Source organism: Ambystoma mexicanum, chromosome 1q, assembly GCF_040938575.1.
Source record: "Ambystoma mexicanum isolate Mex_15411 chromosome 1q, UKY_AmexF1_1, whole genome shotgun sequence".
In the NCBI taxonomy this organism is placed as follows: domain Eukaryota; kingdom Metazoa; phylum Chordata; class Amphibia; order Caudata; family Ambystomatidae; genus Ambystoma; species Ambystoma mexicanum.
The window spans coordinates 1,252,968,293-1,252,990,550 of NC_090922.1; the positions used below are offsets into that span (position 1 = coordinate 1,252,968,293).

General features: G+C 42.9%; 1 protein-coding gene across 1 annotated transcript in view; it reads left to right on the forward strand.

Moving 5' to 3' along the window:
- The window catches only part of C1QH1orf87 (chromosome 1q C1orf87 homolog), a 333,284-nt gene that overhangs the window by 56,231 nt on the left and 254,795 nt on the right, over positions 1-22,258 (forward strand). The window contains exon 3 of the mRNA XM_069642765.1: positions 3,263-3,467. Coding sequence (XP_069498866.1) covers positions 3,263-3,467 — 205 coding nt within the window. The remainder of the gene's footprint in view (positions 1-3,262; positions 3,468-22,258) is intronic.

A 22,258-nucleotide genomic window follows, 5' to 3' on the forward strand; every position in this document is an offset into this window, starting at 1 on the left:
ACATCTTATGCACTAAGTACATACACTGTATACCACACCCTCTGGCCTTGACAAACTCAGTCAGTTCCCTCCAATCAGAGTCCCTTAACATTCTTCAGTAGCACAACTCTAATACCTACCCCCAAACAGTCCTCATAACTGACGCATTCGTAGGACAAGTATACCCCAATCCACCCGTCAGTATCATAGTGCAAATTGAATCTGAACATGCATATCAATTTGCTTTAGCACATCGGGTTCCGCTGATCATCTATGTAGTTTCATGCATGCAACATTTCATAAAGAGGAATGGGAATCGAAAATAGAGATATGTAGCAATTGTAAACACATACTGTCAGTATAACATTATAGTCTCGATAGGATAGCTCAGGGGCAACATTCTCTCATTTGAAGCAAGACAACATAGATCAACACAGGTTCGATCCCCGGGTCTGCACTTAGAAACCTCTGGGTATTAAGCCCGTTATAAATAACCTATCATATCATACAAATATGAAAGTAGTTCCACATTACTCAATTGGTGGACATTAACAATGAAACCACAGCGTAGCAATTTTCCATTACCATCACTAAATCTCAGAGAACCTAAACATTTGATGAAAGCATTCAGCTATATATCTGCGTCATACCTCCCTTTTCATCATAGCAACCGGTTTAAGCATGCAGTCATTATGCCTGCAAAGTCACAAACATCATCCCACCTAGCATACAAACTTTAACAAAACGAGTAGACAGTACATGTTGAAGCATTAGTAAAGCACCTCATTACAGTATTCCCGTTGTTTTTCCAATCGGGCACTTTACATTGGGTAAAAAAAACAACAACAAAACTGTCTGTTTATTCAGGAACACCGCTATGAAGCATTCAACGAGCCATAAGGTGCATATCGATAGTCACTATCAGCAACACAGCATTCCATTCCACAACAAGTCATATATACAACTTCGGGGTGAAACAGCTATTCTTAATTTTACCATATCATAAGATCTATCTTAGAACTTGTCAAGTAAAAGACTTGTCTTTACAATTCCATTGGTTCTGATGAAAATCGTTTATTTCTTAGAAGTTAACTATAAGCTAGCCATCTTAAAGTAGATGTTGGATGAACGCTTTTCGCGTGTAGTGAATTATTTCGATGAGTTATTTTTTACAAAGAGTTTTAATGAGTTTTTACCCAATAACTCGTACAGCAGAATCTAGAACATGTGTAGAATTATTGTAGTCCAGCCTCCTGTTCTAAGACGATGCTGGAGCTATACCACTCCAAGATCTGACTTTCCTGTCTTCCTCTCATTCCCCGCAGTGGGAGCTTCTCCATGTCTCCTTGCATCACAGGGAGCAGAAGGGAAAACCTCTCCAGAAAAGGGTAGGGCGCACCGCTGCCCTCTAGTGGCCATGCAAGTCTCCAGTCACCTTTCCCGAATGAAGATTTGAACTGCGTCCAGTGACTTCATACAATCTCGAGTGACTAAAGCCACTCAGAGCTGTCAACTTGCACATGTAGAGAACGGGGTTCCACGTGTTAATATCCCCGCAAAAATATTGCGATACAAAAATATCGCCATATTTTTGCAGCTATATTGAGCCATGGACCCTACGGGGGACACCGTGCATTATTTCTAAATGTGCAGGGGACACCCCTGCAACCTCTGCTCCCACAAATTATCCCCCCCAAAAATATTGCCTATGCGAGACAAACGACCATATGTACGGCAATATTTTTGGTGGGGATAATATGTAGGGATACCAAGAACGGTTTATTAGGAAGCTCTTCATAACGGCCTGCGTGACCTTCCTAGTGCAGTCCCAGCTGCTTCTCGGACCACAGATGAAATCATCTCTGCCATTCATTCCTAAGCGAAGCTGGCTTTTTCTCTACTGTAGCTTGTAATAAAATATGAGTGCATGATATTTCAGAAAGCATGTCAGCTCTAGTGGTTAGGGTTATATGTCCCTTACAGGCCACCATAATCACACTTTGCGACAATGTGTTTGCACTTTTTATAAATGTTCTGAAAATAGTACACATGGAAATGCAAGCTCCAAACTCATAGTGTTGGCTGAGCAATGTTTGTGTAATTTACAGCATCTTTTGAATGCTTTTGGATTTAGTGAATATCTTTCTTTGTTACATGTCTTATTTCATTGTCATATTTCTATTTTGTGAAATCTGAACTGTACATATCACTTTTGAGTGTTCACAACCCCATCTAACCTTTATTGACTTTAGCCCCAGGTTGCTCATATACCTTACCCAACAAATTCAGACCAGTACACAGGTCTGCGTAAAGGTGATACCATTCAAAAAGCATTGAAAAAAATGGATTTTCTTTTTTTTTTTAAATGGGGGTTGCCCCGTCCCATTTTCATAACCTTAAAACAGCATTTTTACTAAACTAAACCCTTTACCATTTAAAAAAATTAATTAAATGTTTTTTTCCAATGCATTTTTTCAATGGTATGGTCTGCCGATGCTTTGGATTTGATGGAATGACCCGATACCGTTCAAGGATAGACATGACTCCCTTTAATTGAATAGGGTGAGAGGTCATGGGTGCTGAAGAAAGTGTGAATGCGGATCAGAATTAAAACCTTAATGTGGACAGACTTCTGGTAAAGCCGATGTACTCAGAATAAACTAGCACAGTGGGTTCAGAAGAACTCGTCCAAAGAAAGTAAATAAACTTTACTTTAAAGGAACAGAACCATGCCGTTTTTCTGGGGTGGAGACAATGGGGATATGAGTCCCCTGGATTTGTAAAGGAAAACTAAGGATTGTGAAACTGGTGACATCGACGTAACCACCCATTACTCTTCCCAAAAAACAGACTAAATTGGGCTTTCAAATTTTATGTAAGGCAAGACTCTGGGTCTATGTCGCTGACTCCACTTGTCTATATGCATGTCCAATCTGCCTAACTGTGCTCTAGTTTGAAAGACACGATGTGGTAGAAACTTTGCCTAGAAACCCTCTGGTGAACGTGCCCCACGAGCATTGTATTGTGTTTGTAATTTTACAGCAAGTTGTTGATCTGAGATTCCAAATTGTATTCATTGAATTCCTTCCAAGCCGACCATTGTAAATATCAGCGAATACTCAATTGAGTATGCTGGAAATTCTGTGAAAAAGAAATAAATAAATAAGAGTATGGTTATTAGTACAGTAAGGGGAATCATTTTAAAAGGTGACCCACAACGTTAGCAGTTTCATTTTACTATGGAAAAACCATGTATAATTTATACGTGTGTTTGTCTTTACAGCCAAGCCCCAAGAGATGCACCTCGTCAAACTCAGGATGGAATCATACAACCATCAGGTGGTCCCACAAAAGAATCCATTGATGCCAGTGACCCTCTGAGTCACAGCAGGAACACTGCTCTAGACTGTGAACACAGAACGCAAGAGGCTAACAAACAGAACAATATCAAAGAAAGTCTATTCAACAGGAGTTTTTTGGATGAGCAGGTAAGGTTATGTTTCTAAAATATACCCATGGGTAATGTATTAAAACCTGTAGCTCCGCTATCATTTAAATTTAATCTACTGTGTCCCTATAGTATTGTTGAAGCTTTATAAACACACCAGGACTTGTTTATTTTATATATTTTAACTGAATTTTTGTTCACCGCTGGCTCTACCCAGAGGGTCTTGGAGTGCCTAGAAATTTATATTTCAAGTACTCTTTAATCGTGAGTAAGGGATGTGGTGTATTTGTTGCTGTCTTGTTCATGTACTTTTGAGCATGCTTTTTCTATAGCATATCAAAATATAAAATATTAAATCGCACATACTTATACAATACCTTCACCCACTTGTCACATCCTGCTTCTACTTCTGTTGTAACCTTCCAGCGGTGGCCATGGTCCTGTCCATTCACCATAGTCCTTATCTTGTCAGACTGGAAACAATGCAACCACTCTGGACCCAAATATGTAACAAAATATTTTAGTTCCTCCTCGTTCCCTGTGTACAGATGGCTAGTATGGCTCTCTTTTCCGTGGATGTGACTCCACCCCTGAACTCCCGCCCTTACAAAATAAGCACTGTGACGAGGAACAGTGTAATGAACATTTCTCTCTCTCCTCTGCACACCACCACATGTAGAGGCCAGATCGAGAGCAAAGCAATTTGCCTTCATATTTTTTGTCAAAAATGATGAGGAACCTTTTGGTCAGTACCAACAAGCGGACCCAAGCGCCCCTTGGTCCTTAGTAATTCAAACTCACAGGCTGTCGCATAGATATGAAACGTGAAACGGAGAAAGTAGGTTCCTCTACTCCGTTTATGTAGTGCTATGTTGTTTCATATATTTATGCGCCAAAAAAGATTACAAGTGTCACACTGTATTTCACGTAAACCACACTCCAAATTTTATTGGATGGTTTTGTTCTTTTTTCTTTTGAATGTTGCCCTATATGATGACACGTGTTACAACGACTACAGCGCCTTTCTCAAATCAGGGCTGGTTTCCAAACAAAATATACAGATTGTGTTCATCCATTCTAATTAATTTGCAAAAGAAAATGGTGTAGTGAACAATATGAAATAAAAATGTTTTTTTTTCCATTATCACTGGATTGTGAGTTTCCAAGGAAGAAATATAATAATCAAAAACATAAATGGCATCACACAGAAGCATTAATGTTACACCGGTTATCACAAAAGCAAAGTAATGTTGAAAAATAATTTCCATTGTTTGTAAAATCACAGAAATGCGGGATGGGTGAAAGGGAGGAAGGTTAGGAAAAAAACAGAGACAGCACAAATGTACAGTTGGAGAAATAAGCAAAAACAGTTTTCTTCATTTACACATGTGTCATTAGTACACACAGAATGGCTGCATATTAATGCATTATTAGTGGTCTTTCTATGGTGGGTGGCCACCTCTTACCTATTTTATTCCGTCTGTGTTGCCAAAGTCATGGGTTAAATCCCTGCCTGATAAATAAATGCATAGTTGTTACTGTCTGTGTGCCTGTTAGCATGTTAGCAGTAGTTAGATCACTGTCTTTGTTTCTTTACATCCAATTTGGGTTAAATCTATATTAGACCGGACTCTAATATTATAAGATACACATTTATGATTCTTGTAGATAAAATAAGGGTGATCGCGTGAGCTTTCCGATAATCTACATATTTTGTTTCAAATAAAGTCCACTAGGGCCGTACAGATTCCTGCTATTCAAGGGCTTACCTCCATAATTCTAGGCGTTTGCCGTATGCGTGTTAGCTTCCACGTTCTTCTGCGGTCGGAAACCTAATGGATTGTGTTTATTCAATGGAGTCAAGGAAACGGGGTAGTCCTACCTCTGTTTCCATTTGTGGCGGCCATCTTTAGGGAAACTGCCCATGACAAAGTGTTGAAATGCAAATTTTATGATTTACCCAAGTCTTAAATTCAAGTGAACTCTATTTTTGTTAGTTTAGCAAGGCATTTAGGTTGAACCTACATCCTCTATAATAGAGAGATAAATATAAGAGTTACTAATACTCGGACTGAATTTCGGCCAAATTGCTACGTGTCAATCGTAAGCATGCTTTATTAATGTTACACAATGGGATACAATCACCAAGTTACGGTTGCAATTCAGTTCTATTTAATTCCATTCTTTAGAAGTGATTTGAATGATTGGGTACACAAACGTTTGCTCCTCAATTAGATGCCATTGAATTGAGAATCCTAGTTAGTTAATTAGCAGAACAAATCCTCACTATGGAAATATGGCAATTACAAATTTTAGCCTGGCTGTGATGAATGTGCACAGTGAGGCACCTGGTGCTGTCTCGCAGCCTTGTAGGGTGCATCCCTTTCTGGGATAACAAGTATTTGCAACAGTTGAGGAACAAAGAGAAGTTTCTATTGGAATAAGCAACAGAGGCCTTTCTACCATCAGTGCTTGGACCTGTTCTGGCTTCTTCGTCGGGCCTGTGTTTACCACGCAGCCATGCAGGGCCGAATCTATCTACCATAACTACAAAAATGGCGGCTCCTTATATGTGCGCACTAAATCTACGTAAAAAATACCTCTGCATACTTGCATTCATTTTCCCTCCTTACTGTAGGTTCATATGGTGGTGTTCCATTTATTGGCATCCATACCCTAGATACATCCCGCAGGCTTTCCCCTGCTTGTGCATATTCTTCGGGGGTGCATATCATGTAGATTCCTCCCCCATCCCTGGCTAAGTCTACCCATACTTCTTTATGATTTTCTGGGTCAGGGGGAGGAACAACAATCGTGTGGTACAGTCTATTTACTTCATCTTCATGGGGTATGGGGACCATGTGGGGGATAGGTTGGTCAGTTTGTATTTCTTTCTCTTTTGTATTATGGGGTTCTTTTAAAACATCAATTGAAACCATCATCATTGTGCTACTAGGCACTGCTTTGGCACAACATCCGACTCCCATTTGGCACATGCAGAAAAGAACCAGAATTAACACGATGACAGGCACCAGCATCTTCACTAGCATCCTCAGCCAGGATGGGGCACTGTCAAATTCAAGATCAAACCAATCCCCTCCTTGAATACAACCTTCTTTCTTCATTTGCACTCCTAGGCCGTAAACCGCCAATATTAAATGAGACAAGCTCCATTTTCTGCATCTTCAGGAGGCAGAAATGTGCACGCCTCCGTCCATATCGGTCAGCATATACCAGATGTTTCTGTTCTGCATCGTCATCAACCTTATGGCATGCAGCTCGATCTGTATGGCGTTGAACCCATGTTCAGTGTCATTTTCCAACTGGACCAGTTCCCAGCATACGATCTGCAGCAATTTAGCATTAGCTCTTGCCTGTACGCCGGGCAGCAAGAGTGAGGTAGAAAATATTTCTGAAGAGCTAAACAATGGGTATATTCTTCAGGTATCTCCCCCAGCAGTGCTGTTGAGTCTTTTGATAGATAGCTTGATTTTCTCACTTTCCTTCGCAGCTTATCATATTGGCTCTTCCCGGGGAGGATACAAAATTCTGGCGGTGGAATTGGGTTCTGTTCTTCGAACGCCAGGGAAACTGTTGGTTCTGTGTCAGGTATTGGCCTCACTTTCAAGTGTTCTTCAGGGAATTCCAGTAGTGCTGAGTGCAGCGTGGCCAGCGAACTGTAGCCCCTCCATGATGGTGGGAGGTGCAAGTACGCTTGTTGGCCACAGACCCAGTAGTAGTCCATCATTGCTGCTTTTCCCCTTTTAAGGTCTCGAATCAACAATGTTCTGTTGCATCGCTCGTTGGCGCTGACAAATGCAGTTCCTTTACTGTGGAAGCACAACACATAGCTCTCCTCATGGTGCACTTTCACTGGCGTCTCCATTGCTGTAATCGATGTCAGTTTTGTGACATGCTCTGTCCATATTTGTACACATGTCTTCCCCAAAATGCCACTACTTCCTCTTCGTATCTGTGAGAAACCAGAGGGTGACTCACCCGCTAGTCCCCAGGGATCTCTCTCAGATGACTAGGTCACGGCCATCGCCTTTGGATTCAGACCCCGGGGGTGGCCCACCTTACTTCCATTAAGCTTCCTCACATGGATAAAAGGTGGAGTACGAAAGCACAAGCAGAGCGAGGCTAAGCACTTGAAGGAACATTGTTTTCCAGACAGCAGCTGAACGAGGGGAGAATGGCTGCAAACCAAGAAGGGGGAGCAAGGAGGGAGATACCCTTGGCCTTTCTGGCAAGAAACTGTTTTTTTCCAGTGACCTTCAGATTAAAAGACGTAAGGCCAGGAAACCAGACTTAAGAATCCTGCATTGTGTGTCGGAGATACCAGGGCCCTCCTGCATGACTGGCCGAATCAGGGAGGAGTAGCAGCCGCTGTGGTACCATCCTTGGCTCCAGGTTCAAAGCGGAATCAGAGAAATCAAAACAGCCAGTGAATTGGGGTGACTGATGCAAGACCGGTCTGTGTTGAAGTCAAGGTTGCAAGCAGCAACATGGTATGAAGAGCACAAGAGTGAATAATATTTACACATGTGATGAAAGACGCGAGTAAAGCTCAATTGATTGTTTGAACTTTAATAGGAATCAGAGAAGGTATGAGACAAAGTAACAGAGTGGTCCGGAAGGTCTCTGGGTGATGTACCCAGCCAAGAAGTGGCGGAAACAAAAGCAATAAAGTGAAACTTATGGATGAAGTGAATCGAAGTGGCCCTGAAATGGTTTAAGAAAAATGCATTGCACAGTCGAAAGGCTTCGAATTTGGAAATCAAAAAGCAAAGAAAGTGAGATTATAAGGTCTAAGCCCGATCAAGGGTTACCCGTGGCCCGTGCCTGATCGAGGGAGACCAATTGTGAACTTGTGTTTAAGGGGGTCCGAGCCTGACTGAGGGAGACCCATGGTGAATAATAAACCTGAGAACTTGTGAATGTCAAAATCATGATGAGAAAGGAACTTTGGTACTTGTTTATTACACCAGGCAGTCTGCAATAAGAGACTTTTATTGGGAAAGAGACTTTGGCGCAGAAAGCCTAGATACTTATGTTTTGAACTGCATCCTCGTGGCAGAGAAGCCAGAGTGGGTGCAAAGCTCGAGTGTGCCACCTTCTCCCGATTGTGGGAAATAATATTTCTAACTTTTTTCTCATGCACACACTTATTTGGCCAGGTATATCTGCTTGCATGTTGACACTGCTATTACTTATTTGGTAAGTATTATACATGTGTACAGTTGCGTTGTTGGTTTCATTTGCATTTGACAGTGCAGTTGCATTTAGCAGTGCACTTCCCTTCAGGTCCCCGTCCTCCCCTCATTACGATGGCTTGCCCAGATAAAAGATGCACCCCAATAGATTCTTAACATAAACATTAGTATGGTAAAAAGGATGGCAGTGAAGTGTAAGCCACAAGTGTAAGAATATAACCATCTAGAATTAACAATATATATATATCCTTTTTCTGAACATACAATGAATTATTTGACATTGAGCGCTCCATGTCGTACACTGCTATCGAGGGAACAAAAACGGGGGAGGGGAGAGAGAGAGATTATTTTACTTATAAGTGCTTATGCTTTTAGCAGCAATGCATGTTTATTCTCCGGGACATGCAGTTACATTATCAATTTGAGGTAGTTATTGCGAGATGGATTGGTTATTTATTTTAGGACACTGGTGAGGAATTTGGGAGTGCCATACGACCATCTGAGAGGTGAATCCAATATTGGAGCCCTTTCCCTTTACTGCAAGAGTGATGGAAAACACCACTTCATAAGGGCCATAAAAACTAAGGTTGTTCCATTTATGTACAAAGCTCTTGACATATATTAGGTCACCTGGCAGCAGTGGTTGGGCAGGCATGGTATCTGTGGCAAGTTGCTCTGCAGTACCTTGTGTATTGTCTTGGCAAGGAGGTGTGATCTGTCGGGAGACATATTTGATTGCACGTGTCAGGTTTGTTCAGTATTCTTTGAATTCCTCACCCAGAACCGCTGCAGCATCGGATGCCCTCCTAACTGGGGAGATGGGTGTGTGCATGCACCTGCCAGTGACTATTTTGTATGGTGAAAGATGATGGCCTTTACTTGGCTGAGCGTGCTATTTGAACATGGCCAGGGGCAAGCAATGCACCCAGTTTTTCTTTAAAGTGGTGCAGAGCTTGGAGAGCTTGCTTTTAAGAAGGCTGTTGATTAATTCCACAACGTTGTTTGCTTGAGGGTAGTAAATTGAGCACATCCAGTGTTTAATGCCAAGTAGTGCTGTGATTTCTTTAAAGAGCTCATTGAAAAAGTAGGTGCCGTTGTCAGATTTTAATATATCGCAGCCACCCCATCAAGGGAAAACCCTGTGCACCAAAGATGTAGTCCAACATCAACCCATCATGAAAAAGGGCACACTACAACTATTACGTATTGTGAACAATTGCATTTTTCTCCCATATCTGCATAATCAACGTGTAACTCACAGAACGCCCAATAGGGCAAGGCATTGTGCCTCGTATTGTCCAGAGCATGCCAGTGCTGAACATTTGACAGGTGGTGCAGTGTATGATCATATTCGTGAGGTGCTCCTGAAGGTTTGGTATAAAACAATCTTCCTGTATGTCTGCCGCAATATGCTGTTTGGAGTTGTGAGATGGGTGGTGCAACTGGTCAAATGCTATTGCCAAGAGCTCTACAGGCATTGCTGCCTTGCCAATGCATTCCTGTCTCCAGAGTAGGTCAGTGGGGGACTGTTTACACCCTCAATTGGACCATAGTTCTTTTTCCTGGTTTGGTGCTCTTCCCTGTAGTTCAATCAATTGTGCAATGGGCAACGCTGTGTATGATGTTGGTTGTGGATCATGTGATGGCGTAGTTATGCCGTCTTCTAAAATTACTGGGACAGGAAGGTAGGCCGACATATTGGCCACAGCATCCACCACAGTGTTTCGTTGGGCTATTTCATCAGTGTTAACAGTGTGTGCGGTGCACTTGACAACTGCCACCAAAGAAGGTTGAGACAGTGCAGAAATCAGTGTGTCTAATAGTGCAGCGTGTTGTACTGGGAAACCGTCTGCCCTGTGGGACCCTCTCCTTTTCCACCATGATAATCCGGTATGCACTGTTGTAGTGACGTATGACGAGTCTGAATAGATAGCCGCATGGCATCGTTGTGATGCGCGTAGTGCTGCAATGAGTGCCACAAGCTCTGCTGCTTGCGCCGAACAGTGCAGGGGTAATCTCTTCATCACTAATGTTTCATATCCTCCTACTTCGAGGTGCTCTACTGCTGCACCTGTATGTCTTTGCCCTGTGTCCTGGTCGATTATCGTTGATCCGTCAACAAAATGTACTTCACCCTCCTCTAGTGGACAGTCTTTTGCTTTGGGGATGTCATCCTCTTCACCTTCATATGTGGTCCAGTCGTGTCATTGCAAGTCTTTTTCAGTGCACACTTTTGTTACGAACGTGGCAGGATTTACTGTCTTGCATCGTACTACATGGATATTTGGGTTTAAGATGATAATCTCATATGCCGATGATCTCTGGGTGGTCAGGGTGGACTTTGATCTCTCTAAGATCGCAAATACTGAATGTTCTACGTACAGCATCACTGAGCATCCCATGACAATTGTGGAGCTTTTCTCAATGGCAAAGGTAGCTGCAGCGAGAGCATTTTCGAATGTGAGGATAACTGAATCCAATATGCTGCTGTAGTAGGCCATTGGCTTGTGGCCCATTGTGCTCTTCTGCATTAGCACACTGGTCACAAGTGTGCCGTTTGAGTGTAAGAATATGTAGAACTCTTGTGTGTAATCTGGGGAGGCGAGGACTGGGGCTGTAGAAATTACTTCCTTCAAATCATTAAAATGTTGTACCATGTCTGTTGTCCATTCTAGTTTATGGTTGCCTTTCTGTGCTTCATTGAGACCCTGTAAGAGCGGTCTTGTAAATGCTGAATAGTCCAGAATCCATATCCTGCACTAATTACACAACCCCAGGAATTTCTGCATATCTTTTACTGCAACAGATTTGGGAATGGCGCGCACAGTTGCTTCTCTGTCTGGTATTAGTATTTTGCTGTCTGCTGAGATGAGCTGTCCTAAATAAAGCTGGCAGTATTGGAGTTTGGCCTTGTCAACCTTGTACCCCTTGCGGGCCAAGAGTTGTAGCAGGGTAATGGAATACCCAGTTACGACAGTTCTGCTCACTGTCCCTGCAAAATAGTAAGTCATCCACTTACTAGAGGACCGTGCTGGGCACATGGGTGTTTCCCTCGTAGCACTTGCGCCATGTTTTAATGCTGTGAGATACTGTGAATCAGGGTGCAATGGTATTGAAAAGAAGGTGTTCTTTAAATCAATCACTGTGAAGTGCGTTGCTTCTTTGGGTATACTGCACAAAGTGGTGACAGGGTTCGGAACTAGCAGAAATTCTTTCTGTACTATTTCATTAAGTGGGCGGAGATCCTGGATCATTCTCCAATTGCCCCCGTCGCTTTTCTGACAGGGTATATGGCAGTATTGCAAGTGGGGTAGAGAACACTATTATCTCTTGGTGTAGTAAAGCTTGTATCGTGTCTTTTAACCCCTCTTCTGCCTCCCTTGATAATGGGTACTGTTTTACTCTAGGTAATACTGCTCCATTTTTGTGTAATCTGCACTGGGGTTGCTTCCTTTAGTAGTCCTATGTCATCTGGGTTGGTAGTCCACAATTGCACTGACACATACTCTAAGTTGGCCTGGATGACGGGATGTGGTGCGACAAAGGCCATTAGGGGGCACTGCACTCTTCTGTACTGCACCATGATCTCACAGGGGGTACATATCTCCAATATTATCTCCCCGTCATTGTCTTCTAAAAAAATCTGCATCTGCTACTTCCTTGAGGGGCACAGTGGGATGAATGCACAATACAGTACGCCACTGGCATCCTTGTCTGTCTGTTCCGGGAACAACTACTCTTTTTGCAGATACCAACAACCCTTGTAGGTATAGGAAAAGTATTGTGCCTGCTACCAATTCTGGGGACACTAGAGGGTAGAAAATGAAATCATTTGGCACTCTCCAGCAGGCTTTGGCAATGTGTGGCACTGCTTCCAAAAGCACTGTTATGCCATAGATGAACATGTCTGGGTCAACGGGTATACCCCTTGCTACTACGCAGGTGTCATGGCATGTATTATGAGCATCGGCCTTATTGTGCACATTCCTGGTGTGGTGCAGATAATGCTGTTATTGGTAAATGAGATCGTCATGTTCAACTTGCTAAGCAGATCCCTGCCGAGCAAGAGGACAGGAGAGCTCTGAGAATACAAAAGGGGAGCGCAAACTACCCTTCCTCCCACCTTTACATCCAAATCGTTTGTATATGGAACTGTAGGAAGTTGTTATGAGGCAGGTATTGTTGCCTTGCCTGCTGAGAGTGTCACTGTGGGTTAGGGCCCGCTATCTGCCAGAACAAATGGGTGTAAGCTTGGTGTATATCATTGGGCATGGTGGTCATTCTGGGAGTCAGCCCCTGAGGGGCCCCTCGGGGTGGTGCGCTGTAGTTCTGTTGGCCATAACTATATCCTATTCCTTGCCTGCACCTGCAATTCCCTTGAGAAATGCCCCCACTTCCCACAGTTCCAACATAGCAACATTCCTACTCTTCTGGGTCCTATTCCTCCAAACCCCCATCCCCTCGATCCTCTGAACCCACCTTTTCTCGCTGTTGTCCTCCTTGCCAATGCGGCCCAGGGTATTGTGTGTTTCCACCCCACTGTCCTTGTCCTCCTTCAGTACACACTGCGTCTATTCTGGCATTTATGAAATTAGGGGTGTATCTGCCACTTCTGTCTGTGCTGGTGTCGATACTGATGTCTCCATGGCTACTTTAGCTAATTTGGTTTGTACCAGTTTTGCTTTCTCTGCCTGTCGCCTCTGGATCGTTTCTTTTTCATGCTCTTTTATTCTTCTACAATGGTGCAATATAATGCTATGATTCTCAAGCCACCCCTTCACCTCGAAACCCGCAGTTTTGTCTAGTGTCCTTTGCACTTCTTTGGGTAGGCCTTGTTGGGCAATAACATAGAAAAACGGTATTGACTTGTTCCATGAGTTACCCGTTTCTGCACTCCACATCTGCTAGACCTTAAGAATGAATTGAGTGGCATCCTCATCATCACCCATGGTGCACTCCATAATGGACTGCAAGTCAGGTGTGTTCCCCACACTTTCGCTCTAATCTTATTGAAAGATGCTCCAGCATGTGCATCGTTGCTCAGGGTTACTCCCTGGTAACCCGTCTTTACACACACATCGGCAGCCTGATCTCTGATAGTGGCCACCAATAAACCTTTGATGTGTCCTATTTTAAGGGGCACACCTGATGTTTGTTTTTCAAAGGCATACATCCATTTCCCAGCCCCGGCCCCACCGTAAGGGTTCTTAAGCGCCTTTATTACATTGTTTTTGTCCATCTGTGCCCATGGCACACCGGGCAGTCTACCAATACCCTTGTGTATTAGGGGCATTCGCATTTTTGTTTACTTCTCTTGCCCTTCTTCGCACTTCCCTTTTTCCTTACTACTGCCATCCAGCCAAACCTCTCTCTCGTTGAGGGGTTCGTTGGAGTGCTTGCTCTTCCTCATCATCGTCCTCGATTTCATTGAACGTGCTACACCTGTCTTCCTCTCCCCTATTGGAAATAACACTCTCATAACCTAAACTATCCGTTTTGCTGTCACGTCTTACGTGTACGGTTCTTATGGGAGCATTTTCTATCCTAAATAAGAAGTCTCCTGATTTCCACTTATCCGTCCACTGCAATGTCGGTGTGTCTGTCTTAGACATGTCATGTGCAGCCCACAATCTGGCTAGTTCTGAGCGCGTTGATGCCAGTGCTATCTCTAGATCTATTGGACACATAAGTTGAATTTGTGTATCCCACAGTTGAATGAGCAGCTAAGGGATATATTCTCTTGTGTCCTGCTGACATCTTCCCACCTTCACCTAGATATGCGCCTTTGCTATCGCTGTGCGCCTCTCCTTCTCCCTTGCGCTCCTCTGTATCCTCAAGCATCTTCCAGAGGTTCAATATTTCCCTTCTATTCTGCAATTGTTTCCCTTTGTACCTTTCTGCCAAAAAGATGGACATGTGTTGCAGAATACTTCTGTCATAGCAGCCCTGCTGTGGCCACGAGCGGGTCTTTCCCCCTCCCCTTGTTTCAGTCACCCACTGGTTGTGATATTTCTTGATCCTGTCACTATACAACGGCAGGTCCTTCCACGCAGGGCCTTTCTCCTCCCATAGCTGCGTTGGTCGTGCCCTTGCTGTTGCTACACCTGTGCTAATGCGCTACACAGTGTTATATATTGTCAGAAACACATTCAATTTCAGCCCATCCCCTAGTTAAAAAACTTCAAAGATATTTATTTTCTTTCCCCACCTCCTTCTTTTTCTTCAAGTCTCCTTACTCACGCAAACCACACTCTTCTCACACTCCACAAATCACACACCGTCCCTCCTGGTCCTACACAATAAAATATACGAATAAAAGAAAAAACTAAAATAACAAGCTAAAATAACAATTACTACTATTCCTGAGCCCTCTACTTATATGGGACTCGTATGTACTTCCTCTTTTCTTCTTCGTTAAACAATGTCAGTAATGCCACCTTCTCCCCTTACTCGGGGAGGCTCCCTACTATTCCGTCTTCCTTTCCTTATTATTCTCCTTAAAAAGTTAATAAAAACAAAAAACCAAACAAGCTACATACATGCCACACATCCAATTTCAATCTCTGAGTGTTCACATATGACACTTTCCCATACATCTATCCCCTACTTGTTATTCTTGCAAGGCTATATTCACGTGCACGCATTCACCCAAACTCCTCTGTCACGGGGTTCCAACAACACTGGCCTGCACTTCTCGTTGGAGCTGCATTCAACGAGCATTCAGGATTCTGAAAAAACGTCTCCTGTACAGCCACTGGGAAGTACGCATTTTTGGGGCTGGTTGCTGTAGGTGGGTGCAATCCTTCCAGAAAGGCTGCCTGGATACCTCTGCAGGTACGGGGGCGCTGGGATCACATCAGGGTCACCAAATGAAGGCACGCCACTAAACGCTCTTGCCAGAAAAAATACAACAACTAGGGAAAAAAGGCCAAGAGATTTCTTGCAAGGATAACTCAGCTGTTCGAGAACGTTCTGCCAAAAAAAAGTACAAGCAGAAGTTTATAAGGCAACACATTGTCATTACTACGTCATACATACAGTAGAAACCCGCGTGGCTGGTTGGTGAGACCCTATACATGGGCGGCCTGCTCCATAGGGGATGCTGGGCTGCAATTGGCCTCGGCCCCATCACGTGGGTTCAGCTGGGCTCATCTCTCCAGGGACTGAAGGTAGCGTTCCTCATTAATTACTATTGTAAGACAATGCTACTATATCATTATAGCATGCACCTGGGAAGCTCAGAGACTCTCACAGGGGAGGCTTAATATCATGCTGACCCACACATTCTTCGCTCAGTTCATATCGCACTCTCTGCACCCAAGGTTTCCACCCTCGCTTTGGACTATAATGTATTCCTCCCCTATACTTCGTATTACAAAGTTTGTCATTATGAAAAAAGGTGAAATTATTGTGAGCATGGTGCATGGCACTTCTCATTAACATTGCAGTCACATTCAATTTGATATCACACATGTGACAGCTTTTGAGAGCCAGCTCAGCTGTGGGAGGTGATGTGTATTCTGTGACAGGACAGGAACCTGAATGGGCATGCCTCTTCTTTTATCCCTTTGTGAGTGTAGGTAATGCCCATGCTCAGAGGCAGCCACTCAACAAAAAGCGGTCCTGGGCCAAGGCATCAAAAGAGGAAACTAATTCAACAGGAATACCCTCACTTCAGGGGGCTGCATACCAAAGGGCCTTTGATCCTATTTAGAAGTAAAGGGAAGGAGGCGCGGTTAGTGTAGCGTATAGACGGTCTCATTTGCAGATATACTCCAAAAATATATACAAAAACATTTCCACAGACAAATGGGCATTGTGCAGGAAACAAAGAGGTTTATTTAACCCCCATCAGCTGGAAGAAGTAATTTAAAAAAAACAGCCCTTTGTACTATAAAACATTAATTACATTTTGGGCAGGTCAAACAAATTGATTGGTGCAACTATCCATAGTATCCATACACTGGTGTGATTTCATTGAATGCCATAATCTCTGGCACTAAAACCCATACCACCCCTTTCTGCCATCACATCCAGACAACTTCTTCCCTCGAATTACATCACCACGTGCTAACCGGAAGAATATATGCAAAATACAGGTTTTAACTTGATCGTATCCTGCTTGCAGATGAAGCAAGGCAGTGCACGGCACTCAAGGTCGAATTAGCTAGACCATCAACTCATCGCTCTTCCGACTGTTTTTTCTGCCCATCCCTAAATCTTCCCTTACTTCGTGCCAAGTTTAGATATAACACATTCTACAAGGCACTGCTAAGGATTTGTATTCCCTGCTACTTAATTCCATTTTGCATTAAGTGTTACTGTAAGTCTGCATCTGGCTTTGTGGCCAAAATTCCCCCTCCCATGGGAATATTCTTTCCTTGTACTTCAACCTTGGCTTAAGCTTCATGGATCTATTACTTCTGTGATTTTAGCATTCTTTGCTTCTCTAAGAGTCTAGAGCTTTTTACATATTAAAAAGGGTTGCTTCAGCTTCCACTTTAGAAAGATGACTTCCCATTACTATAGCATTTCTATGTTAGTGAGCTATACTCACATGCCATTAGTGTTGCATTCAGTATATATATATTGCTTATGTTAAGTTCTTCATGTCTCTATGGTTGCAAGCGATATTCTTCATATATAAATGCATGTTTAACCTAGTGTCTGTTTCTTCATGGTAAGTGCATATTGGCTTTGTGTCTATTGTAGGCACGTGTGAGTTAACAATGAGGTTGCTTACTCTCACCATCTTTAGCTCACATTGTGTTCATCATTTACTGCACCTGCTTAGCATATGAGTGATATTGTTGCCTCAGTGAGCAACGTTTCATTACAATATTGGACCGAAGGAGGGGCAAGAGCTGTAGGTGACATGTTCATCTGTCCATCAACAGGGGAAGGGGCAATAGCTATTCATCTGCCCCTCAACAGGAGCCAGAAAGAGCCCTGTACAGTTGGGGGAAGGTTCAGTCATCTTGGTTCCCTCTGTCTCTCCTTCCTTTCCTTTCCCCTCCACGTCTTATAGCACAAAGGGTGTGATGTCAGAAAGGCAAAGTCCACTTCTTAAAAGAACAGGATTGGCCCCCTACACAGGCTGGCTTTAGTCCAATCACCTGTGGACATTTACCTACATAAGAAGCGGGTCTCCCACCACTTCTTTGATTCACTCTTAAACCTAAGGAATCAATTATTGGACCTCCTTTTGGGAGAATTGATCTCTCTAAAGTCCTTTGCCAGTGAGGTGCAGACTGAGTATCCAAGGCAGAGGTGAGCTCTGTCTCTAACCATCCTCAGGGACCATTGGGGAGGACTTGCTGCTGGAACAAGGCCTGCCTCTGTGCCAGCCATAAGAGTACCCTAGACCTCATTGTGTTGTAGGACACCTACAGTTGTTCACTAGCTACCCTAGTGCTTGGGATAATGAGAACAAGGACCAAAACGTATCCTTGAGTCCCTGTATTGGGACTCTCAGCAACCAGAGGACCAAGAAAACCTACGCTCCTATGGTCGGGCTAATTTCAGTAGTGTTCACGAAATCGGGGTCTTGGTATATCAACTTGTCTGTGTCCTGCGCCTCAAATGTTGTTGTCTGCCTAGTGAAGTAATGGAGACCACCCTTTGCTCCGTATTATGAATTTAAAATAATGGAGGGAAGAAAACCCTTATTCACATAGTATGCAGCGCCATCAAAAGAATAGTCAACACAAGGTAAGTTTGAAGGTAAGTGTGCATTTGTTGAGCCCTATTTTGAGACACGTGCTTTGGCAATAACTTTGCCTTTTTCAATCAGGGCTATAGACATTAAACGAATTAGGATAAGTGCCAAAAGCACATATAAGGGTCAAAATAAAAAATGGGAAATGAAGTTGATAAATAATAATTGAACAGTTTTGAGTGTCAACACAGAGAGATTGGAGGGGGAGAGGGAAGGATAATTAGGGGATTAAGAAAAACAGAGCATTGGTAGAGAAAACAGAAACATATTTTAAAAAGGCATTACAAATTGAATTTGGTGAACAGTTTAAACAACTTTTTTTGCCGTGCATGATTCTTGTTAGGTAATGGTGGATTTCTTACCCAATAGGTGTATCATTGTCTGTCCGTCTCATTTACAATTCTCTGGTTGCCCTGTTAATGGGTTAAATCCCGCCTGCAAAAAGTACAATCCTTTAACAATTCGGGTCTTATTATATGTAATAGGCTGAAAAAAGGGAGACCAAGACTGATGTTTGGTTGTTCACTACCAGATAGTGATTTCCAAAAATTACTTGTTCTCGTAGGCGTGTTTATATAGAATTGTTACAGATGGATTAGGATCTCTACATCAAAAACGGCTCTTGCTGTGACCGATTAAACAGAAGTAATTGTTCAAAGCTATGTTCTAAATGTTAAGCATTGCACGCACGTGTAAATCTCGTAGTCTAACACGTGGTATAAAAAATTATTAATAGTCAGCATTGAGTGCCTCTTGTTAAATAAAGTGCCCATGTGTGCGTGCTCTAATCCGGCACCAGATTGCCCGAATACAAATATGATATTTTTGATTCATGAGAGAAGGAATGTATTGATTTCCTCCGTTGGCTTGCATCAGCGCTCCTTTCAGTGCGAGATGCGCCGCTTTATACTGTCTTTCTGCGGTGTGCTGACCGATGCCGCATTGCGCTTAGGGCTTACTTGGAAAGTATCTGCATGAGCCTCAAGCTTCGGCAACAAATTCCGTGAGGCCGCGCTTTGGTTTTGTGTTGTGGTTTGGTTACTGTGGTAACCATAGTCCTTTTTCGTTATTCATGGTCACCAGGATCAGCGGGCACCATGTTTTGGGCTTTGTGAAAGCGGATTACTGGTCTCTAAACAGGTTTATAGGCTTTACAGTGTAAATTACACACTGATTCCTTCCTGGATGTCTGCAATGATTTTAGGATAAAACTAATGAAATTATGGAGAAAGACACCCTTAATTTAGTGTTTTGATATTTGGGGCATTTTAGTAGAGGAAATGTCCAGAGCAAATGAGTCTTTTGAGTTAAAAGTACCACGTAATATTTTTTCTATTTTGATTTGGTGCATGGTGTTAGACCAGCTTAGTATTACAGACCAGCATGGATTTATTTCTTGTGTTTTTTTTCCGTTGTTCATGGTCGCCAGAATCAATGGGCGCATGTTTTGGGCTTTGTAGAAATGGATTAAAGGTCTCTAAACAGGCTTAAAGCCTGTACAGTATAGATTGCACACTAGTTCCTTCCTGAAAGGATGAAATGGTATAATAATGAACATAACGGATTCATGGAGAAAAACACCTTAATTTAGTGTTGTGTTTTATTATTTTGGACATTTCCGATTTGGTAGAGGGAGTGTCCAAAATAAAATGCAAAACTGCAAATGAGTCTTTCGAGTTAAAAATACTGCACAATATGTTTTTTTATTCTGATCTGGTGCATAATGTTACCACAAATTAGTGGCAAATAAACACCCGACTGGGGTGATGAGTTGAAGAGGTTCACCTGGTTATTTTATGCATCGCTAATTATGCTATATAAGTGATTTCGATCTATAGAAAAAACCCAAAATTAATTAATTAATTAAGTGGTGTTCACCCATCTATGGTTTACATTTCATGGCCCAATTCAGCACGTAACAACTATATCCATTTAACAAATCCTCATTACAAAAAGGCTCCCATCTCATTATCAGAGTTCAGGCCCACTGTGGTGGATCTAAATTTACATATGATTCGTGCTTCCTGTTGCCTCAGTCGTAATTCTCAATTTCCTCCACGTCTGCCAAGGCATATTTTTCTTAGTCCAATAAATTTAATTTCACATTTGTCTTCCATTTGGTGATGTGTTTGCCAGTGGACTGCGAGTGGCAGTGTTGAGGCAAGGTGTTCCCGTATTCTGATCCTCAGTTCGCGAATGATGCTTCCAATATAAATTTTATGACATGTACAGATGATTGCATACACAACATATTTTGATTTACAGTTAATGTTGTCCTGAGTAGTTGTTGATGTGCCATAAATATCTATGAATTTGGTAGTAGGTTCATGTGCATGTTTGCACATTGTGCATATCCCACATATTCGGAAGCCAACTGTTGTATGTAGCCATGTATTCGTTATGGGTTTATCATCCCCCAGCAGCATGGATGGGCTGATGTTCATTTTCAGGGTCCGAGCTCTCTGATAAGTGACAGTTGGACGGTCATCAATATATTTGCCAATATGTTCGTCCAATTTCAGGAGATACCAGTTTCTTAGTAGTTTTTCCCGTAGAGTTCCATTGTTACTGCAGTACGTGGTGATAAATTTAACTTTGTCTTGCTCTCTGTCAGATGGTCGTATTCTCTGAGTCAAAGTTGATTCTCTGGTCATACTGTTTGCTTTCATATATGCAGCTTTTATATGTTTGGCTTTGTACCCTCTTTCTCTGAATCTGTGGTATAATAGTTTGCATTCTTGGTCAAAGATGTAATTGTCAGTACAATTGCGGCGTGCTCTAATATATTGAGTAGTGATTCGAGGCCGTTCAACGCCTTCAAACTCTCTGAAACTGCTGTTGGCACTATATCTCCTCGTACGGCCGCCCCACGTGTTCTACCCTGTTTGCCACTGCACTGTAACAGCCGAGCGCGTTGTTACTTCAGCTCGAACTACACACTCATCATCGCAGTGTCATCACCAGTCAAACTAATCCTAGTCGTGCATCGAGCCCCGACCATCCACCACTCAAACGGAACTGCATATCCAGTTTTCAGCATCCTTGCCATTGAACCGACCAACGTACCGACCGTAGCTGCCCTTACAATAATCGCAGCTCTTCAAGCACTCAATCGAACCGATCCAGTGGGACTGTGCATCCAGACTCCTGCATCTTTGAGTCAAACCAACTGTCGAACCGACCTGGGTGGCCCTTATGATTCACCCTTCTCAAGCATCGCATTTGAAACACAGCTAGCCACTCTTCGAACCCAGTCTGACATTGGCCCCCTGTCTAGACCAGCATGATTGTTGCTCCCCAACCACTGCACTGCACCTTCGAAACAGTTTGTAAGCAAACCGCACCAGCTGAGCTCATCATTGTACATGTTGTCTTCGACCCACCGCTTCGAACCACAAACATCTTCACTGCAGATGTTCATCAGCAGTTGACCAGACCCTGATGGAACTTCTAACACTGCATTCGAGCCATTTGACTTTGTTTGTTTAAGTCTGTTTATTCGGTTTGATAGAACCTCCATGGCATCATCACATTAGAACTTAATGTGCTTTTCCCGCTTCCTAAAGTGTACAATAAGCAACAAACAAAAACAGAACAAATACCTACTAAACAAGTACAGCACTTTTACCAACAGCTTGCATAACATACATCCTGGAGCCACTAATTATAGTGGTGCTTACAAGGCCCAATAGGTCACTCCTCCTACAATCACCAGCCTGCCGTACTTCTGCATCTCACCTGCCCAGATTTTATAAACACTGCCCTGTTGTTTCTAGACCTCATCCTGCGGTTTCGATACCTTTTCTCAAAGGGGTTTGTGGCCGGGTGAGCGACACAACTCCTGCTACAGAGTATTGGAGGCCATCACGTTGTCACTTTGTTCTGTTCTCTCAGCCT